This window comes from Tachysurus vachellii, chromosome 2 (genome assembly GCF_030014155.1).
Source record: "Tachysurus vachellii isolate PV-2020 chromosome 2, HZAU_Pvac_v1, whole genome shotgun sequence".
Classification (NCBI taxonomy): domain Eukaryota; kingdom Metazoa; phylum Chordata; class Actinopteri; order Siluriformes; family Bagridae; genus Tachysurus; species Tachysurus vachellii.
Window position 1 is genome coordinate 228,855 of NC_083461.1, and position 23,465 is coordinate 252,319.

The 23,465-nt window shown below is 39.1% G+C and overlaps 1 protein-coding gene and 1 long non-coding RNA gene across 5 annotated transcripts in view; one reads left to right on the forward strand and one right to left on the reverse strand.

The window, feature by feature from the left end:
- Nucleotides 1–795: 795 nt before the first annotated feature.
- On the reverse strand, nt 796–6,441 carry LOC132861281 (E3 ubiquitin-protein ligase TRIM39-like). The gene is made up of 7 exons (XM_060892721.1): nt 6,211–6,441; nt 5,314–5,400; nt 2,859–3,358; nt 2,501–2,734; nt 2,242–2,404; nt 2,068–2,103; nt 796–1,436 (listed from the first exon to the last, which is right to left on the reverse strand). Exons 2-7 carry the CDS (start codon nt 5,375–5,377, stop codon nt 901–903), a joined length of 1,533 nt encoding a protein of 510 aa, XP_060748704.1. The 5' UTR covers nt 5,378–5,400; nt 6,211–6,441; the 3' UTR covers nt 796–900.
- LOC132861293 (uncharacterized) overlaps nt 6,119–23,465 on the forward strand; it is a 20,149-nt gene continuing 2,802 nt past the window's right edge. For 2 of the 4 annotated variants that reach the window (XR_009649915.1, XR_009649919.1), the window contains exons 1-2: nt 6,119–9,008; nt 19,887–20,360. This is a non-coding gene — a long non-coding RNA (uncharacterized LOC132861293). The remainder of the gene's footprint in view (nt 9,009–19,886; nt 20,361–23,465) is intronic. The other 2 variants (XR_009649918.1, XR_009649920.1) reach the window with 2 other exon arrangements.

Here is a 23,465-nt window from a genome sequence, read left to right on the forward strand (position 1 = left end):
AATAACTATATTACACGGTATGGCTGTTAATTCGTTTTCTAATGACACTGAGAATATTTCTGTAAGTATTTTATTCACAAATAACACATATAGTTTATTAGTTGTTTGAAGCTAGCTTTCTAACAAGGCTAATACGTTTTTACAACTTTTTTGGGTTAATTTTGGCTCGTTTTTGTTGTTTACCTATTTTGATGTACTTCTAGATGATAAATAGATTAATAATTAAATTAATCTATATTTTTTTACCTTAAGGTTGAGCGTTGTGTGAGATGAGCAAAACTTCCCGAAAGCAGCTGAATTGAAGGTGAAAATGAGAGGCCGAGTTCCAAATCGCGCGCTAGGGCACTAGGGTTAGGGTTCCAAACAACACGTGACCATCATATTTAGGCAACCTAGTGAGTGAGTGAGTGCTCAATTTGAGACGGAGCCCGCAGCAACAGGGCATTAACGCTAGCTTAGCGAAGATGGACATTAAACTTCATACCGTAGCGTTGTTAGAAACGTCAGAAGGGCATATTGATGGCGAAAACTGATTTAGTAGTTGAAATGAGTTCGCGTAAAAATTATAAATAAGGTGTGTGTGAATAAATAAAGTACATACAAGGTGTTGAGCGAAGTTCTGTCACAGAAGCGTGTGTACTGTACAATACATTCCCATGAACAAAAAACAAACACAAAATATCCTGATTGCTGGATAAATAGTTTAATATGTGATTTGTAATGACAATGTTCCACAATCATAACAGACTGTAGGATTACAATTAAAAGCAGGTATTAAAATAATAGGTACAGCATTTTAAAAGGATATATGTGTTTCTAAAATCTAACCAAAAAGTAAACTAATTCTTTTTACTCTTAGCATCTGATGATCAAATTTGTGAGGTTTAAATTTATTCAGTGTTAAATACAGGAGATGATCAGTGGTGCTGTATTTTTACCTCCTTCACTGAAACAAGGACAGAAGAATGGATAGAGTTTCTCAGTGAAAGTCTGACCAGTGAAAGAGTAAATATGAGATCTGGACTTCACATCATAAAAGGAGACCAGACCCTCCTCATAGTCCACAAACACCCCCACAACCTCCACCTTCTCTCTCAGTGTGAGGGGGACACTGGGATCTTCACAAGCCTTATACTGATTCCCATTCCTCAGGATCACAGTCCAGAATCCATTCTGAGGTATCAGTGTAATTGCCCTCTTCCTGTTAATGTTCTCTCTCGCGACTCCTAATGTCCATCCAGTTTTCCCTCCGACCTGCACCTCATAATAAAATCTCCCTGAGGAGAAACTTTGCTTTCCCAGAACACAGATATACTGATTAAACCTCTGTGGTGTATCAGGGCGATTCTGTCTTTTGTCTCCATCTCTCACTTGTTTTCCATCAGCAGACAGGATGAGATCAGGATGAGCTGTATCAGGATCCAGAGTCAAATCCACTGAGAGAAACACACAGTGTGTGATATGAGTAAACATGTAAAAAATATTACATCATCATGATTTATGAGCTTCTAGAGCTTCTACCAGTTACTTTATAAAAAAATTATTTCTCCTGTGTTTATGTGACTCATACTATTTATGGTCTTAAAAAATCATCACGTTTAATAAGCATCAGGATGTCACATGGGTGTAGATTTGGTGTGAATGAATTTGCTTCCAGACATTTTTTACATTAAAATAAGTTAATTGAAATAAAATTAGCTTTGTAAGATTTACAGTGTCTCTACATAATTCCCATCATTTTATCTAGCATTCAGTCAGTCTACTGATTCAGTCCATCCATTCATGTCTAATCTATCTGTTGTCCACAAGCATTTATGATTGTTTCATTAAAAATATTACACAGAGCATAAGTCCAAATGAAGGCAGTCTGTAAAGTCTAAAGTAGAAAAGGGTTTAAGGGCTTTAGTGCATGACAGTAATAAGGAGCTATAGTGAGGAGGATAATGAGACACTTTAATACTCCTTTTATCTGGAGACATCTACAGATGAAAATAAGTCTGATGATGCAGTGGTGTAATGCTGATATGTACATTTTAATATGAGAGGAAATCAGAAAGCTCACTGTACCTGCATACTGCTGAATCCTCTTCAGTTCTGTGGAAACTAATTACAACAAAACATCACGTCATTAGATTTCAGATCAGTTATTGGTATTTAATATTTAGATTTTGCAAAACATCTACTTTAGTCTCTTATTAGAGACTTTTTTTATCAAATCTAAAGTACAAAATAATTTCTCACCTGTTTCCCTTAACTTGTCATTGACTGATTTAGTGAGTTTCTCATTCAGAGTCTGCTGAAGCTGAGACAGAGCTGTCGTCACAGTGTCCACACTCACACCAGTGTTAATGCTGATCTCAGTCCAGTTCTTGGTGTGTGGAGGGCTGCACATGGAGGAGTAAATCTACAGTAGAGCAGGAGAGAGGAGAAATCCCTCAGCATGGTTAGTGTTGTTCTGTGATGTTCTGCATTGTCAGTAAGCAGAGAGAGGAACACTGACCTGTAGGAGGTGGAGATGCTCCTCAGTGTGTGAGAGCTGCTCCAGCTCAGTGTCTCTCCTCTTTAGCACACTGATTTCCTGCTCCAGCTCTTTAATGAGTCCTTCAGCCTTCCTCTCTGCTGCTTTCTGCTTCTCCTCCATCATCTCCAGCAGCTCAGCCTGACTTCTCTCAATGGAGCGAATCAGAGCAGTGAAGACTTCAACACTGTCTGCTTTCTCTTTCTCTGTGCTTCTCTAAAGGAGGAACACATTTTCACTTCCATCAGATAACACTGATAGTGAACTTTGTTCATTTCTACAAATAAGAATAAAACTACTGAATGTATCAGATATTAACTCATGTCATGTTTGTACACACTTTGCTTTGTTCTACTGAGTGTTTGATCTCTTTTATCTTCTTCAGTCGGTCCTGAACTCTCTCATGTTTCTGGCATATGTAGTCCTTCAGGTTCTCCACAGGGTTTATTAGTTTGTGTTTCTTAAGTTTTGGAACATGATAATGTGGCTCTAAATGAATTTTACAGAAACTCAGTCCACAATCCATACAGGATTTTAGAGCCTTCAGCTTCTCTCCACTGCAGGCATCACAAAGAACCTCAGGTTTGTCAGAACCACTTTTCTTCTTGAAGTGATCTGCAATCTCTCTCAGGGTTGTATTAATCTTCAGTTCAGGTCTCTTGGTGAATTTCTGGTTACATAATGGACAGCGACAGTGTTGATTCATGTCCCAGCACTGTGTAAGGCAGCTCTTACAGAAGTTGTGTCCACATGGAGTGGTGACTGGATCAGTGAACACATCCACACAGATCGAACACAGCAGAAGATCTTTAGACAGGAGACTGCTGGAGTCATGAGAAACTAGAAAAGAAAATGTTACACATTGTTGATAAATGGTGTAAATAGATTAAACTGCATCTGTAGTTTAGGTGTGAAAATCACAGACCAGAATGTCTACAAGTTTTCCTAAACTGTGTAAAGGTACTTGTTGGGGTGTCAGTTACTGTTAGTGTAAAAATGTTATTTTTGTAGAATAGATTCATGAATATTTCAGTGAAAAATGGTTGCCATCTGACATCACTGATTAAACATCAGCTCTGTCGGGATGATGAGAGGATGCAGAGTTTATTTAAACAGCATCGTCCTGCTAGTTGTGTGTGGGTGGTTGGGTGGGTGCTGGTGTGGTTAGTTGTGTAAGAGAGTGAGCTGTTTTTGGGAGGCGCTTTAAATCTCTCCCAGAAGTTTGTATTTACTGTTTAGTGATTGTACTTTGATTGAGTTTGTTTGATATTTTGTTATTCTTTCTGTTGTTGGAATTGACATCTCTGTAACAGGAAGTTTTTCTTTTGGTTGAAAGTTAATATTTGTTACACTTTTTCATTCATTATTTGTTGAGTTCTATTGTTAATTTGGGGAGGGGTTAGTAGGGAAGGGGTGCCATTTCTTTTTGGATCTTGTTTTCCCCTGTTTATGTTAGTAATGGAGTTAGTGTATTGTGTATTGTGTTGTAATCTTTGTTTTTTTATTTTCTTTTGTAGCTTATTTAGTTTCTCCCTAAATGAGTTAGATGGGTTCTGCTTATTGTTTTGTCCTGATCCCCCTCTTGAAGTCTTCAAACCCTCCTGCACTTCATGTTTGGGAATAAATGAGCTTTGTTCATTTTGACTTGGTTGTATAGTGACATTCTTTTTTGTGACAGGATTGGGGTTGAGTTGTTGATCCTCACAGTTGACACACACCACCTTTTATTCTGTTACTCATCCCTCCATCCCCAGACTCCTTTTGTTCCATGGGAACGTAACGAAGTGTCACTGCTGAGCTCCAACAATAAGACATTTTTACTCAACAAAGTGACACATTTTTCAGCCTGTAGTTTCATGTTAATGTTCATTTACAGATGCCTAGATTATTAATCTTTTATAAGTCTTAGACTTTTGGACATCAATGTGTATATAAAATGTTGGTGTTACGTTATAAATTTTGAAGTTATTTAGTGTAGAGACAGTTTTCAGGGAGTTTTTCATGATGCTTATTTTCAAGGTTTTGTTTTTTTTTAAAATCATTTAAATTTGAATCAATCACCCTGATTAACAACTCACCATAATTATATTCCCCGCTTCATATCTACAAGTACTGCATTATCAGAACTGTCAGTCATCACATTATCTGTGTATGTTACACACACTACTGCTGCTGCATATTGTTATTAGCACTACCATGCACTTCTCCCACTTTATGTACATAACTGACCAGTCATATATTCTGTATTATATTTAATACTCATACTGTCTATATTGTATCACATTATCTGCATTTTCTTGTACAGACTGTATTGTCCTGTCTTGTGTAGTATAATGTTATATATGTCTGTACTTTTGAGTTTTAAAATATATATATATATATATATATATATATATATATATATATATATATATATATATATATATATACTTTTATATATCTATACAAATAAATACAAACTATAAAGAAATAAATAAAACAATAATAAATAATATAATTCTAATGAGGTCTTATTTATTTCTTACATTTCATTACATATTTAATGATTGAATTATATATTAAAATATGTAACTAATAAAGTAATATAAATCCTCCATAGTTACAGGATCAGTGTAAATAAATGTCTTTCTAAGATGTTTGTGTATTATAACACAACTCTTATTCCTGTTACATAAGGCAGTTAAAACAATTAAGCCATTCACTGAGATCATTTTTATAACAATATAGATTATAATAGTGACAGTACTTCATTAAAACATACAGAAAACTAATCATGCATAAACTGTATAACTTACATAATTCTGGTTCTTCCATGTTCCCCCTTCTTCTGCCTTCTGTTTGTGATGAAGATTCAGCCATTTACTTCCTCCTGTGTTTTTAACCTTTACAGTAAGAAATCACATCATTCAGTCCACACGTGTAACAGTATGAGCTTTTACTGATTAGTCTGTTTAACTCACTTATGTCTGTCTGCAGTGTTAAACCTAATGAATGACACTAAAACATTTATCTGTGATTTAAAACACATGTAAACATTCTCATCATCATGAGATTGTAATAAACACAGAATTTCACTGATCTTTCTCTCAGCTTTCAGCTCAATAACTGTATCATTCACAGTTTCTCACATCCACATAAGTTTGTAAGTGTGTGTTCGAGTTTCACCCAGAGTCTTACCACAGTCTGTACTGTCCTGTCTTGTGTAGTATAATGTTATGTTAAAGTTCCTTGTGTGTGTCAACACCCTTTGCCAATAAACCTGATTCTGATTCTGATTATTCGTTTTTCTGCCTTTCAGTGTCAGTGAAATCAGAATCAGAATCAGAATTAATTTAATATACAAATATTAAAATAGCGAACAAAACATTTCACTTTTATATATCTATAGCCCTATTCGGACGGGATTAGTTTTACGTGGGGACGTGGAGTAATGTAATTTTACCTCAGGACATCTGTAATATTAATTGGTCAATTCGCACGGGACAAAACATCTCAGTAAAACTAGCAGAAGTGGGAGGGGTAACTCGCTTTACACACCACAGTAACCTCCTTGTCGTCATGTGCGTATGACGTTGCTTCCTGTTATCACGTGCGCAAACAGACAACATGGCGCCTCCAACTTTTAAACAGGAAATGACGGAATTTTACCGTACATATTTACAGCAGGTCTATTCGGACGGGATTAGTTTTACCTGAGGTCATTTTTCCGGACCTTTTTACCGAAGGTAAAAGTCGCTGTAATCTTTACTGACATTGTCCGTAATGATTACCGAGATGACACATTCGGACGGGACTAAAATCACAGAGAAGCTCTGGTAATAATTACTTTACCCCCACGTAAAACTAATCCCGTCCGAATAGGGCTTATGTAAATAAATACAAACTATAAAGTGTAGCTGACCCCATCCTAATGACGACCAAAACTTTACTGATGGTCTTAATGAAGTTTTATTGAGCCTTGATAACTCCAACAGATCACAATAAGACCTTATGCCCTTTAGGGGGGTGTTAACAAAAATAGTAGTGCCGTAGTGTTGTGATGCTTTTCACCACCGTGATCCGTGACTGCAATGGATGCTGCCGCTTTTCAAAATAAGAGTCCTGCATTTATATCAAAATTGAACAACATAATATAGCTCCAAAAGCTCAAAATATGCCAAAATGTTATTTAAACAAATTAAATTTAGTTTTTGTTTAGCACCTATGAAATTGGTACGCTGGTCACATCAAATTTGTCTCACTGTGCCTTGAATAGCAATTAAGCATAGTAGGGTGTTGTTGAATGCATCTGTAGACATCTCTTCTAACATCTCAATGTGAATAGCTCTTGAACAAAAACAGGTCAGAAGCAGACAATACCTTTTGTGTTGCTTTCTGCCCTCCTTAGTCATGAAAGGACCAAAGCAATCTATACCACAGTACGTAAAGGGTGAGGAAGGTTCCACACGTTCTGTAGGCAGATCACTCATCCTTTGACCTTCAGCAGATTTTCTTAGCCTTCTACAAGTTACACAGTTGTGGATGTATAAAGTGATAGCTCTGTTTATTCCAGGTATCCAATAGGCACAAGACCTGATATCATTGATTGTGAATCCCTTTCCTTGGTGCTTCATTCTTTCATGACTGTGTGCAATTATTAATTTGGTTATGTGATGTTCTCTGGGAATAATCAAGGGATGTTTGAATGAGTGAGTGAATGATGAATGACTTAATCTTCCTCCCACCCTGACCATATTGTCTGTGTCTATGAAAGCATCAAGGTGGTGTAATTTATTATCGCCTGGAAGTTGTTTTCTTAGATTCAAAATATCTCCTTCTGATAGACTTGCCTTTGCACTCCCTTTAAGAGCAAATGTTTTGCCTTCTCTTGTTCACTCACAGTTGCAGGTGAATTTGTTTAATCCTTCCTACTTAGTCTCAAAAGGCGTGCAATGGCTTTGACAGCTGTCTTCAGTTGTTTGTTTGTGGGTCTTTCTGCCTTTAGTTTTGCCTTCAGCAAATGCATGTTCAATCGAGTTGAGATCAGCTGATTGACTCGGCCATTGCAGAATATTACATTTCCTTTCCTTAAAAAAAACTCCTGGGTTGCTTTTGCAGTGTGTTTTGGATCATTGTCCATCTGTACTGTGAAATGCCGTCCAATCAGCTTTGCTGCATTTGGCTTAATCTGGGCAGACAGGATATTCTATACACTTCAGAATTCATCTGGCTGCTTCTGTCTTCTGACCCAGTGCCACTGGAAGCCATGCATGACCAGGCCATTTGTATGTTGCTGAGCTCACCATTACATTCTTTTTTTCTCAGAATGTACCAAACTGTACCAAAATGTTCCTGCTATCTCTATGATGGATTTGTTTTGTTTATAAAGCCTAACGATGGCCTGTTTGACTTGCATGGAGAGCTCCTTTGAAGGCATTATGTAGGTTCACAGCAACAGATTCCAAGTGCAAATACCACACTTAGAATCAATTCCAGACCTGTTACCTGCTTAATTGATGGAGAAATAATGAAGGAATAGCCTACACCTGTCCATGAAACAGCTTTTTATTCAACTGTACAATTACTTTTGGTCCCTTGAAAAAGGGGGCTGTCTACTCTCAAGAGCTGTGATTCCTAAACCCTTCCTCCAATTTGGATTTAAATATCCTCAAATTAAAGCTGAGAGACTTTCAGCCCACTATAAATATACAACAATAGCTTGAATATGTTTTGGTAAATACCTAAAAAAAAACTAAAATTGTGCCTGTGTCCAAATATATATGGACCTAACCGTATAATATATATATATTATATATGTTACTCTGGGTCCACCAGAAAGTTCCCCTTAGATGTGACAAATTCAGAACATGAATGTAAATCCTTGGTCTTGGGTTTGACTAAAGATCATATTCAGAATATTTGAAATATCCTAAAATGATTGTCACACACTGTGTATACATTTTACACTATGTTTTTAGCTTTGTTTGTTTGGCCACATCATTATCACAAGTTAAAACAGACATCCATTAAATCCAGTTCAGTATGAGCTTGGATATTATATTACAATAGGTACAATAGATTTGAATCAAATCAAATTTTATTTGTCACATACACATACTGTACATACAGGGTACAACATGCAGTGAAATGATTTATGCAACCAAAATTATTATTATTATTATTATTATTATTATTATTATTATTTTTATTATTATTTAAAATGAGGGGGAAACAAGCTTCCATATTTTTTCTTTCCTTTGCTGCTGTAACAGAAATTTTCCCACTGCGAATGAATAAAGGTAAATTTTATGTTATCTTATCTTATGCTTGGACCTCTGTCTTATTGTATTATATTTTACAGTATATTTACATATATGTTTGTTTTGTAATATATTTGTTGTTTATTTTGTTTCAGAATTGAAGACTTTATTTGTTTTCTGAGAGAGAGAGAGAGAGAGAGAGAGAGAGAGAGATCCTGGTGTCCACTACACAGAGAATGCAGGAGGACAAGGTATTAAACCTAATGACAATTGTTTATGGGAAGTGGCTAATTAAACTCACATACCATAAAGAGAGAGAGAGAGAGAGAGAGAGAGTCCTGAAAAATGGTTAGCCAAAGAGAGTGACAGACATCGTAACCCAAAGACTTCCAAGGTTTTTGTGAAAATATGTTATTTGGGTGAGCTAACACAGTCTGCATTACCAGCATGCATGTTGGCAGTTAATCTGTTAATCTGTTAAATTAGCAGTTAATCTGTAACAGTTAATCTCACCTACTAAACTCACTCAGACCAACATAACACTGGCAACAATTCTCATTCAGAAAACACACATTTCATTCACAACAACTAAAAACCACTAACAACAGGAAGCATTACATAATTGATAACTTTTCTTTTTAAAAGTTTCAATGATTTTCCACATAAATCAGTTCTTCATATAAAATACTGTAACACAATTTCACTTTATTGAAAGCATTTATAACACGAATGAATCAGAAATGAATCAAAATTTCATTTTTTATATGAATATAGTACTTGAAAATTATAACCAAAAGGTGAAAAAAGAGGGGAAATAATTCCAGGGCTGCAATGATAATGCAATGATAATAAAAAAAGAATAAATAAAATACATTCTACACATTACTGTAACGTGTATGTACGTGTAAGTATGTAACCTAGTGAGCCAGCATTAATGTATCCAATGCTAGAGATTTAAGCACTTATGTACGTCGCCCTGGATAAGGGCGTCTGCCAAATGCTGTAAATGTAAATGTGTAGTTGTTCATTATAGTAAATTACAGTGATGGTTCTAGTCTGCGCTCTCTCTTGCATTTGGCCACAAGTTCTCATCAACATCATCTTCCACCTCCACGCAGATAAAAACTCCTCTATGGGGTTTAAGAAAGGGGAATACGGATTCAGGTATAACACTGACATCCTGGGATGTGACACAAACCACTCTGTGACTGCAGCAGAGTGGTGGAATGCCACATTATCCCACACAACAATGAAGTAAGGGGAGTTTGATGCCCTTTGTCTTCTCGACTCTGCTGGCACAAGTCGAATATGTGGGTCATTTAGAAACGAAATGAGCCTCTCTGTATTGTAGGGGCCAATGAGTGGTTTGTGTAACAGCAACCTTTCACTGGACATTGCTGCACACATGGTGATGTTAGCTCCCCTTTGGCATGGGACCTCCACAGTCTCTCTCTGTCCCATTACATTTCTTCCCCTGCGTCGTGTTTGTGCCAGGTTGAATCCAGCTTCATCCACAAAGATAAAAGTATGTGGAGTTCGTCTGGCTTCCATCTCCATTACCCTCTAAACTGCAGACAGTTTCACAGTAATTGACATTATGCATCAATGTGTATGTACCCTTTGTGTATGTGCTTTAACTCTCTTCATTTGAATATATTGTCTTCTGGTAAAGTAGGTTCCTGACTTTTGTATACTATCTGCTTAACTCACTTTGTTCTAGAGTAGTGTGATTTGAATTGTTATATTCTATACCATTGTTGATTTTTATAGTGTTGGTCCTTGTTGTTCTCTCAGCTGATTAATCAGGAGTAGTTTCAGTCTACCTTAAGGTGTGAATTGGGGGCAGGGCTTACCTATTTAAATTGAAGGTGAACCAGCCTACTCTTCAGTGTGCTTTAACTCTCTTCATTTGAATATATTGTCTTCTGGTAAAGTAGGTTCCTGACTTTTGTATACTATCTGCTTAACTCACTTTGTTCTAGAGTAGTGTGATTTGAATTGTTATATTCTATACCATTGTTGATTTTTATAGTGTTGGTCCTTGTTGTTCTCTCAGCTGATTAATCAGGAGTAGTTTCAGTCTACCTTAAGGTGTGAATTGGGGGCAGGGCTTACCTATTTAAATTGAAGGTGAACCAGCCTACTCTTCAGTGTGCTTTAACTCTCTTCATTTGAATATATTGTCTTCTGGTAAAGTAGGTTCCTGACTTTTGTATACTATCTGCTTAACTCACTTTGTTCTAGAGTAGTGTGATTTGAATTGTTATATTCTATACCATTGTTGATTTTTATAGTGTTGGTCCTTGTTGTTCTCTCAGCTGATTAATCAGGAGTCCTTTCAGTCTACCTTAAGGTGTGAATTGGGGGCAGGGCTTACCTATTTAAATTGAAGGTTCTCCGCTACAGACGCTAGCGTCTGTAGCGGTTTGTAAGTATCTCTCTCTCTCTCTCTCTCTCTCTCTCTCTCTCACTCATTGTAAACTTTGTGTCTAATACTGTTCTGCTATATTCTACCATACCTTAATTCTCACTCTTGACTGCAAATATGTGCCTTAAACCCATCTCTGTACTCAATTCCTACACTCGCAGACACTCTCGTCCACAGAGCAGAGGTCACAATCCCAGTAACCTCATCTACCCTCCTCTGTTGTGTAAGTCTCAAACAGTGGTGGTAGGTGGGCTCTGGAATTGCCAGTCTGCTGTGAAAAAAGCTGATTTTATCTCTGCTTTAACTTCCCATTACTCCTTTGATTTTCTTGCGCTAACAGAGACCTGGATATCCCCACAGAACACTGCTACACCAGCTGCTTTATCCTCTGCCTATGCTTTCTCTCACTCACCACGAGAAACAGGCAGGGGTGGTGGTACAGGTTTATTGCTGTCAAAGAAATGGTGCTTTACACCTCTCCTCTTGTCTCATTTAACCATATCCTCTTTTGAATTCCATGCCATTTCAGTTACCTCTCCAATTAACCTTGTTATCATTGTTGTTTACCGCCCTCCTGGTCCCCTAGGTGACTTCTTGGAAGAAATGGACACACTGCTTAGTGCTTTCCCTTCTGATAGCTCCCCCCTGACAGTGCTTGGTGACTTCAACCTCCCCTCTGACAAGCTACATTCTTCTTCCCTCCTGTCTCTTCTTGACTCATTCACACTCACACTCAACAGCTACATCCCCACACACAAAGGAGGCAATGTGCTGGACCTGGTTTTCACCCGTCCTTCTCCAGCTACAGACGTGACTGCTACCCCACTACACGTCTCTGATCATCACCTGGTATCCTTTACCATCACTCTCCCTACCCTACCTAAAACTACCTCTCACCCCCTCGCTCTAACCCGCCGCAACCTTTACTCTGTCTCCCCTTCTTCTGTAGCTTCTGGCACTCTTTCTTCCCTTCCTGATCCTGAGTCTTTTTCCTCACTGCCCTTGGACTCGGCCACAGATACTTTCCTCTCATCTCTTTCCTCAACTATGGACTTCCTCTGCCCTATGTCCACTAAACCCAAGAAAACTTCTTGTTCTGCTCCTTGGCTTTCAGATGTGCTGCGCAACAATCGAAGAGAGCTAAGATCATCAGAGAGAAAGTGGAAGAAATCACAACTTGATGCAGATCTTGATTCTTACCGAACACTCATGGCCAAGTTCTCCTCAGATGTGACTTCTGCCAAGACTTCCTTCTACAAGGAAAAGCTTGAAGCTTCCTCACATGACCCTCGGAAATTCCACAACATCATCTCTTCTCTGCTCAACCCCCCGGCTCCACCTTCTTCATCCTCCCTGACTGCAGAAGACTTTGCTTCTTTCTACCAGGAGAAGATTGAGGAAATCTGCCGGACCTTCACTTCAGCCCCGACTGCACTTACATCTCAGAGTATGGACTCCCCTACACCTTTGTTGTCACATTTCTCAACTGTAACAGCAGAAGAGATTCTAAAACTCATCCAGTCTTGCAATCCTACCACCTGCCCATTGGATCCACTCCCTTCCACTTTGCTGCAGACCATCTCGCAAGACCTTCTGCCCTTCATTACAACTATCACCAATAGATCCATAGCATCTGGTCAGGTACCAACTACCTTCAAGAGAGCAAGGGTTATTCCCATCCTGAAGAAACCTGCTCTGGATCCATCAGACATCAGTAACTACAGACCGGTATCACTTCTCTCGTTTCTTTCAAAAATTCTTGAACGCATTGTCTTTAATCAACTGTCTGTCTATCTCTCACAGAACAACCTCCAAGACCCCAACCAGTCTGGCTTTAAAGCAGCTCATTCCACAGAGACAGCCCTTTTAGATGTCTCTGAGAAACTACATGCTGCTAGATCAGCCAATCTCTCATCTGTCCTTATCCTCCTTGACCTTTCAGCAGCGTTTGATACGGTCAACCATAAGACTCTCTTAGCCACCCTCAGGAGTCTTGGGATATGCGGATCAGCTTGGGAATGGTTCGCTTCCTACCTGGAAGGACGCTCATATCAGGTAACATGGAGGGGAGTGACATCTGCTCCACGCAGACTCTCCACTGGCGTCCCACAAGGCTCAGTACTTGGTCCTCTTCTTTTCTCCCTGTATACTCACTCTCTTGGTGAAGTTATTTCCTCACATGGGTTCTCTTACCACTGCTATGCTGATGATACACAACTTATCTTCTCTTTCCCACCCGCAGATGCCACAGCTTCTGACCGGATCTCTGCATGTCTGGCAGAAATTTCATCATGGATGACTGCTCATCAGTTAAAGCTTAATCCTAGCAAAACTGAGCTGCTCTTCATCCCAGGTGATTCATCCCCAGGTCATGATCTTGCTATATCCTTGCACAACGATCTGATCTCCCCTTCAGCCACAGCTCGCAACCTTGGGGTAACCATGGACAATCAACTGTCCTTTTCCTCTCATGTTGCTAATGTGACTCGCTCATGTCGGTTTCTTCTCTACAACATTAGAAGGATTCGACCATTTCTGTCCACACAGGCTGCTCAGGTACTTGTTCAGTCTCTTGTCATTTCTAGACTGGATTACTGCAATGCACTGCTGGCAGGTCTACCTATGAACGCAATCCGTCCTCTGCAAATGATCCAAAATGCAGCTACCCGGCTTGTTTTCAACCTGCCAAAGTTCTCTCATACCACCCCGCTGCTGCGATCCCTCCACTGGCTTCCGGTAGCTGCACGCATCAGATTCAAAACACTGATGCTGGCCTACAAAGCCAAAAATGGACCAGCTCCCTCTTACCTCAAAGCCCTCATCACTCCTCGCACTGCACCCCGCACCCTCCGATCTACCAGCACTGCTCGACTGGTTCCACCATCTCTCAGGGTAAGAGGCAAGTATACTACAAGACTCTTCTCTGTTCTGGCACCAAGGTGGTGGAACGAACTTCCCCTAGAGGTCCGGACAGCTGAGTCACTGGCTATTTTCAAGCGGCGGTTGAAGACCTACTTATTCAGGAAACACTTCAACTAGCACTTCTTTCATTATCTTTTGCATTTAAAAAAAAAAAAAAAAAAAAACACACCTTTGACACTTTCATTGTAACTTTGAACAAATGTTTTAAACTCATGGTATCTTAAGTATGTAACTTAGTGATCCAGCATTAATGTATTCAATGTTAGAGATTTAAGCACTTATGTACGTCGCTCTGGATAAGGGCGTCTGCCAAATGCTGTAAATGTAAATGTAAATGTACCCTGTTTGGTTACTGAACAGACATCTTACCTGGACATATTGATACTGGAGTTCTTTCACACGTTCACTGTTTCTCTCAAAGGGTACAGTGTACAGTTGCTTCATCCTTATTTTATGTTTCTCTAGGACTCTGGCAGTTGTTGTTGTGCTAACCATATTCACCTTTTCAAAAGTGCCATTGTCTACCAGCACTCTATCCCCAATTTCCCAGAGTTTTATTGCATTGTTGGCAATTACCATATCCACAATGGCAATTTCTTGCACATCAGAACAGATTCTGCCTCTCCCTCCTCTCGTGGGCAACCTTTGGATCCTACAGTAAATCACAACTATTACTGTATTGTTTTTTTTTTTAATTGCAATTAGCTTGTAATGATTATTTTAAAAAAATTTTGGCTATAAAATTGAGAATATTACACTTACATATACAGTATGTGTATATATATATATATATATATATATATATATATATATATATACGTATATATATATATATATATATATATATATATATATATATATATATATATATATATATACGTATATATATATATATATATATATATATATATATATATATATATATACGTATATATATATATACATATATATATATATGATTTTTTCAGTGTGCTTTAACTCTCTACATTTGATTATATTGTCTTCTGGTAAAGTAGGTTCCTGACTTTTGTATACTATCTGCTTAACTCACTTTGTTCTAGAGTAGTGTGATTTGAATTGTGTTATATTCTATACCATTGTTGATTTTATAGTGTTGGTCTTTGTTGTTCTCTCAGCTGATTAATCAGGAGTAGTTTCAGTCTACCCTAAGGTGTGAATTGTGGGCAGGGCTTACTCATTTAAATTGAAGGTTTGTAAGTATCTCTCTCTCACATTGTAACACAAGTGTCTAGTACTGTTTGATATATTCTACCATACCTTAAATCTCACTCTTGGTTGACTGCAGATATTTGCCTCAAACCCATCTCTGTACTCAATTCCTATTGTCACAGATGCTCTCGTCTACAGAGCAGAGGTCACAATCCCAGTAACCTTATCTACCCTCCTCTGTTGTGTAAGTCACAAACAGTGGTGGTAGGTGGGCTCTGGAATTGACAGTCTGCTGTAAAGAAAGCTGATTTTATCTCTGCTTTAACTTCCTATTACTCCTTTGATTTTCTTGCACTAACAGAGACCTGGATATCCCCACAGAACACTGCTACACCAGCTGCTCCATCCTCTGCCTATGCTTTCTCTCACTCACCACGAGAAACAGGCAGGGGTGGAGGTACAGGTTTATTGTTGTCAAAGAAATGGTGCTTTACACCTCTCCTCTTGTCTCATTTAACCATCTCCTCTTTTGAATTCCATGCCATTTCAGTTACCTCTCCAATCAACATTATCAATGTTGTTTACCTCCCTCCTCCCTGCTAAAAAACCATCATTGCTGGTCCAGCATAAGGTATGTTTTGCATGCTGGGACCAGCTTGGGATGGTGGTATGCTGGTCCAGCATTAGGTGCTGGTTGCTGGTGTGCTGGCTGACCAGCCTGGGATGGTGGTAAGCTGGTCCAGCATTAGGTGCTGGTTGCTGGTGTGTGGGCCGACCAGTCTGGGATGGTGGTAAGCTGGTCCAGCATTAGGTGCTGGTTGCTGGTGTGCTGGCCGACCAGCTTGGGATGGTGGTATGCTGGTCCAGCATTAGGTGCTGGTGTGCTGGCCGACCAGCCTGGGATGCTGGTGTGCTGGTCAACATATGTTGTCTTTTGGATGCTAGTATAATCCCAGCAAGACCACAACAAAACCCATTTGTTACATATCACATTTCTTAGTGCATATTCATAGTTAAATAAAGACCAAGACAATTTTCTAGAGAATTGCAATTCACTTTTTAATAAAGAAAAACATTCTGGATATTCGTATCATTTACATGGCTTTCTTTAAATATATACACACACACACACACACACACATATATATATATATATATATATATATATATATATATATACATATATATATATATATATATATATATATATATATATGTATATATATATATGTATATATATATATATATATATATATATATATATATATATATATATATAAAGTTTGTTTAAAATATTTATTGGACAATGACATTTGCCATCACACTGTAATATACACACATGCACAATTTAACATTACACGATATAACCTTTACAACACACATTTTCGGTCTTAGCTTCCGCTCTCACTTTTAGCGAGGAACAAGTAGTATGTGGATGACCATGTTTTTTTAAGAGGTGCTACCCGGAGTCATTTGCCTTTAGACAATTCCTGCTCTGTCTTCTTTATTCTCTGAAAAATTATAGAAACAAAATAAGAAACAAAACTATAAATCACTCCTTTGTTTATATTGTGCAGTGAACGAGTTACGATAAAACAGCTACTGCTTAAGTTACATACCTTTTAAGCATTAGTATTTGTGCCCTGAAGAAGTCTTGCTTCCATCGTACCCAATAAACCTGAGTTTGGTCAAACATGTCATAGTTAAAGTCCTTAATTTCGCTAGTTGAAACAACTGCTGTGCAGCCGTCATCCAGGTACCTCACGTATGCCAACATTCTGATTCCCAGTGATCAGCAGTTTCGTCATGTAGAAGCTGAAGCTTTTTATTTACCCCAAAACAAAATCCTAATTACGGTGGCAAAAACATGATGATCTGGAACACGTGCACTTCTACTAATTTGGATAAACACTGTAAGGTATATAATGTAGTCGAAAACATGTCCCAGGAACTACATTTACCTTCGTGAACATAATTGCTTTAAAAGTTGCATAGCAACGCTGATGCTGGGTAATATCTCTTCACATTACTGCTTTACTAATAAAACAGACAAACAACTTAACTACTTCTTAATTGAGACAAATGGATTTTATATATATAAATATATATATATATATATATATATATATATATATATATATATATATATATATATATATATATAGATAGATAGATAGACAGGTAGATAGATAGATAGATAGATAGATAGATAGATAGATAGATAGATAGATAGATAGATATTTCAAAAACCATCATTCTGTATAATTTATATGCTGCTTCCCTCATGGAGCCCGGGAAGTCAACATTTGTTGGTAAACCCCTAAAACCCCTATGTCCAAATCTCAAGTGCTTTATATCATTGGAATCCTTGGCTCATGACTTAAAAAACGTATATCTCCGATTTCATCTATGCCATTAAATTTTTTCGCTATCACGCATTTTATCCAAAACCTACTTTTGCTAACTAGTCCTAGGTTTTTCGCCTGATTGAGACCAATCCAGTGCAGTAATATTCTCTGGAGTCTCAAAGACAATAATTCTCGAAAAAAAGTCCAAATTTTGATTCAGGGTCCTTAAGGGGCCCCAAAAAGTTTGGACTGTGAGGAGCCAGTTTTACTAAAATGTCAATAACTCAAGAATTAAATGAGCTATCAACACCAAACTTGGGACACATGTGAAAGAGGTCAATCTGAGGTCACAGTTCAAAAACCGTGGCGATTGGCCACTTCGTGGCGCTATAACGGAAAAATCACTAAAAACAGCCATTTTTTTAAAAAAAGCCCTCTAGCGCCCCCAACAGTCCAAAAACGCAATTGTGTGCTGACTTGTAAGGCAAAGATTCTGATTCTGGTTCTGACTCGGAGTGGGTGGAGGACTTGTCTTGAAATGGGCGGGGCTTTAACCGGTAATAATTAATTTGTAATATTTATAACACTAGCTTACTACCTTTGTTTTTATGAAATACAGCAAAAACGTGTCAGACACTCAGTGTCTGGTTATTGGTTAGAGACAGCTGAAGGTTTAAAAAAGAAAAAAATCTCCGACAGGCAGAGACGCAATGCGAGTCGCATTCTACCAAGCAAGCACCACGTCTGAACGAACCCACGTTTACCAGAACTCTACTGGTTAGTAAGTACGTATTATTAACGTTACAACCAGAAGTAAAAAGCTGAAGAAACCCTAAAAGTTAACGGAAAAGACCCGCGAACCCGAGTGACTGAGGGAGAGACAGAGAGCTGTTCTGTGTGTGATTGTGAGTGAGCAGAGCGAGACACAGCAACACATCTGTATGTGTGTAGGGGAGGGGTGCTGTGACTAGCCTATCACTGTAGGGGAGGGGCGCTGTGACTAGCCTATCGCTGTAGGGGAGGGGCGCTGTGACTAGCCTATCGCTGTAGGGGAGGGGCGCTGTGACTAGCCTATCACTGTAGGGGAGGGGTGCTGTGACTAGCCTATCACAGAACGCTGACACAATCAGCTAGCCAATGATGATTTTCATACAATCCGAGCACAGATATTGACTCGTATTACTCGTATAATACTCGTACTCGGCAGAAGTGCTTTATCCGTACCGGATACTCGTTTCAGCCGAGTATCCGGCTCATCTCTAATGGATATGACTTTGTTTATTTTAGGCAAAACTGGACGGGTGAGTACTTCACATGACATATATTGTGGCACCCTCTGTAGCATGACATATGTAGCATGACATGACATATATTGTGGCACCCTCTGTAGCATGACATGACATATATTGTCATGTCAATCCAGAGGCCTTAAACGCTGGAACCCGGGAAATGCTGCTTGCAGCTTTAATTATTTTTGTTTTTGCGCACAAAAAGTGAACTTATGTATGGTATGTTCACATGTACATTCATTCATTCATTTTCTACCGCTTATCCAAACTACCTCGGGTCACGGGGAGCCTGTGCCTATCTCAGGCGTCATTGGGCATCAAGGCAGGATACACCCTGGAGGGAGTGCCAAACCATCGCAGGGCACACACACACATTCATTCACTCACGCAATCACACACTAGCGACAATTTTCCAGAGATGCCAATCAACCTACCATGCATGTCTTTGGACCGTGGGAGGAAACTGGAGTACCCGGAGGAAACCCCCGAGGCACGGGGGGAACATGCAAACTCCACACACACAAGGTGGAGGCGGGAATCAAACCCCGACCCTGGAGGTGTGAGGCGAACATGCTAACCACTAAGCCACCGTGCCCCTTCACATGTACATCAGATGCTTAAATGTTTTTCAAATGAAATTGTTTTATTTATTTCCCTCTGTATCTTTTTAATTAGAATCACTTTGTGCTGCTAAAACCCTTTATTGAATCACTTTGTTCTGCTGAAACATTAGTGTAGCCCAGCTAGGGTTATATTAAGTATCATTTCTTTTATTTTCATGTAATGGGGCATTTATGATTGTTTGTGGTTCATATAATATCATAACTGTGTCTGTGTCTAGTGATAAAATAATTGTGCACGTCCCCTTTAAGAGTTTGTTAGTAATACACTGTCTAAAAACGTGGCTTTGCCCTGCAGGTTAGTTCATTTCTTTGTGATTGGCCCTTGTCCTTCTTATTCCCGCCTCTGCAGGTATACTGAGAATTCTGATTGGATGAAGGGGTGGAGTTTAGAACTGCAGATCGGTGTGAGAGGTTTGTTGTTTGTCTCCTGCGAGTTTTAAGGCTAATATATAGAGTAAATAACCACTGACAAAGTGTGTTAAAGCGTCTGTATTTGGCTGACCGAGTGTTATTACTACTTTTATTTGTGTATATAATGTGTACAAGAGTAAAGTTTACGACTTGTTTCTTCTGAGTCTGCTGCACAGAGCAGCCGAAGCTACGCTAATTCTCGTGACTATCTGACTGCTTTCCTACAGTTTAGTTAACGATGTGACTGGGAGGAATTCATGGACCAGTTGGGACTTACCTCGGACGTGCTTTGGAGTATCGTTGCTATGGCGATAAAGGATCGTGCTGCTGTTCGGTAGAGGAGGGACTACAGAAAGATCTACAGCTTCAGAGGAGGGAATTTCGTGTTCCAGCCGCCTGGGAAGCCGTTCAGGTGATTTGTTTATTGTTTTATTTCAGCTCGTAAGAGTGCATAGATATCTACACTGTGTGAAAACTACATATCCCATCAACACTTGTGCTACTGTTAGCATGTGGCTAATGTTCGGTAAGCAGCCATAGATATCTACACTGTGTGAAAACTACATATCCCATCAACACTTGCGCTACTGTTAGCATGTGGCTAATGTTCGGTAAGCAGCCATAGATATCTACACCTAGATACGGCTTTTATTCACATATTTGATTCTTCTAGTAACTAATATAACAATTGTATTAACCAATGTTATGTTTTTATCCAAGTAAGACACGACCTTCGTCATTAGCACAACTTTTTGCACACTTCAGTATCGCACGTTGCTTATATCTCTGGTGTTCTTCATATAACGTCCGGTCGGGAAACAAGCAAACCGGAACTAATAATGTTATCAGACATAACATCACATGTTCTCCCTTTTAAAAAGAAAACAACTTTTCTTTAAAGTAGTCCTTCTATTAACTTGTTCCTATATTTCAAAAGATAATCTTTTTATCACAATAACAGAACAACTGTATTATAGCTGTGCATTCTTACAACAACTTTACACTTTTACAATCACTCTTTTTTCCATTTAGCAAACTTCAATAAGCCTTTCAGGAGGTCTTGCATTACGCTTTGGCCTGCAATTATTTCCAGGAGAAACTGTGACCTCTTTTGTTACATCTGAGTCAGTATGGTCCTTAGAACTGTTAAGAGCTTGTTCACCAGTGGCTATATCAGACTTCCCAAAGTCATTTGGTTGTAAATCTGTTTCTTCAATAGTCACTTGTGGTCTTAAGTCCACTCAGTTCCTTCTGAGAGTTGCACCACCCTCTGTTTGAATCTCATAGGAGCGTGGAACTATTTCTCTTTCCACATGACCTTGTTGTGTCCAGGTGCCTGTTGCGTGATTCAGGATGCGAACTTTATCTCCAGGTTTGAGATTTTGCAGAGATTTTGCTTTCTTGTTGTAATGTCTTTTTTGCTTGTTTTTGTGTACATGTTTTGTGACTTAAATCTTGTCTGTACCAGCAGGTGTTAATAAGTCCTTATGAATTGGTAAGTTGGTACGTATCTGTCGACCCATCAACATCTGAGCTGGGGATAAGCCATTTTGTAGTGGAGCACTCCTGTAAATCATTAAACTTCGCCTTTTTATCATGAGAGCCTTCACAATTTTCACACAGCTTTCTGCTAGCCCATTGGACATAGGGTAGTTTGGGCTGGATGTGGTGTGTTGAAAACCCCACTCTTCGGCAAAAGACATAAACTCCCTACTGAGAACTGAGGACCATTATCAGAAAACACCTCACAGGGGACGCCATGTCTTGCAAACACTGTTTTAAGGAAAGCAATGACGGCTTGACTGGATGTCATCTGTAACGTTGCAACTCCTGGATAATTGGAGAAACAATCAGTAACTACAACATGGCTCTTACCGTTGCAGTCAAACAAGTCTACACCGACCTTTTGGTATGGGCGATCAAGCACTGGATGAGGCATGAGTGGCTCTGCTTGTTGTTTAGACCTGTATGTGAGACATATTTCACATGAAGCTGTAGTCTGACTGATGTCATGGTTCATCCTTGGCCAATACATTACCTCCCGTGCTCTGCGTTTACATTTCTTATGTGACCGTTCCAAGGAATCTTCTCAGTTTCTCTTTATTTTGTGGCTGTTCCATGTTAACAATTGCTGAGGTCTTTCTTGGGTCTGGCCTGACGCCATCCTCAGACAGTACATCTCCAACAACAGTTAAGCTCTTGACTGCAAACTCACAATTCTCTTTGTTCAGTTTCAGATTAGACTGTCTAATCAAATCTAGGACCTGCCTTAGCCGTGCATCATGTTCCTGTCGGCTGGAACCCCACACAATTATATCATCCATCGTAGTCTCCACGCCTGTTAAGTGCTCAAAGATCATGTGAATTGTCTTGTGGTAAACTTCTGGTGCTGACAAAATGCCATACGGGAGACGGAGAAACCGATATCTGCCTTCTGGTGTATTGAAGGTGCACAATTTCGAGCTTTCCTCCTCAAGCTTCATTTGCCAAAAGCCAGATGATGCATCTAGCTTACTGAACCACTTAGCTCCAGCAAACTGAGACATAATCTCCTCTCTGGTGGGCAGTTTATAATGTTCACCTTTTATGGCCCTGTTGAGATCTCTTGGGTCAAGACAAATCCTCAGAGCTCCATTTTTCTTCAGCACAATGACTAGTGAACTCACCCAGTCTGTTGGTTCATCAATCTTCTTTAGAACATTGAGCTTCTCCATGCGAGCCACAGCTCCTCTTTAAGTTTGCCTCGCAGTACAAATGGAACTTTTCTGCATGCAGGGTGTCCACAGGTGTCACTGTCTCATCTACACTTATTCTGTGCTCACCAGGCAGACATCCGAGTCCTTCAAACACATCTTTGTTCTCCTCCAAAAAGGAGTTTTCATCTGTTTCAGACTGTGACGTCACTACAAACACTCTCCTTACCAGGTCAAGTTTTTCACATGTATTCAGTCCTATGATTGGCTGTACATTTTTCTTCACAATCACCATTTGTGTCTTTAGTACGTCTCCTTTGTGTTTCAGAGTCACCAGACATGTTCCCTTAACTGGAACATTCTCACCAGTGTATCCTGTCACTTTCAGGTTTGCTGAGTGAATTTAGCTTCTGACTTTGAGGGTTTTGTTGTCATCCAAAGACAAAAGGTTAACTTGAGCTCCAGTGTCTATTTTAAATGGACTTGTAGTTTCATTTACAGTCAGTGGTACAAGCCATTCAGCTTTATCTAGTGTGTTGGTCTGTACAGAATCAACTAGAAATTCCTCTGTTTGTTCTTCGACAGTACGTACTGTTTTTCTTTGCAATATTTTGCAAAATGATTGTTTTTTTCCACAACTGTTGCAGATTTTTCCATAAGCTGGACATGACCTGGGCATGTGTACTCCTCCACATCTGCCACATTTCCTTTTTGTTTCTTTAGCTTAGCAGACTGTTTTGTGTGCTGCTCCTCTCTTTTAATTGCATGCACAGCAGCACCATCCCTGTGCAGTTCCTTAGCTTGTGCACGAGTAATTTCAGCAG

Excerpts from the sequence above, each read along its gene's own strand:
- LOC132861281 (XM_060892721.1), bottom strand. The coding sequence starts at position 5,377 with ATGGCTGAATCTTCATCACAAACAGAAGGCAGAAGAAGGGGGAACATG. Across the intron at positions 3,359-5,313 it reads CATGGAAGAACCAGAATTAT|TTTCTCATGACTCCAGCAGT; the intron begins GTAAGTTATACA and ends TTTCTTTTCTAG. Across the intron at positions 1,437-2,067 it reads GAGGATTCAGCAGTATGCAG|TGGATTTGACTCTGGATCCT; the intron begins GTACAGTGAGCT and ends TGTTTCTCTCAG.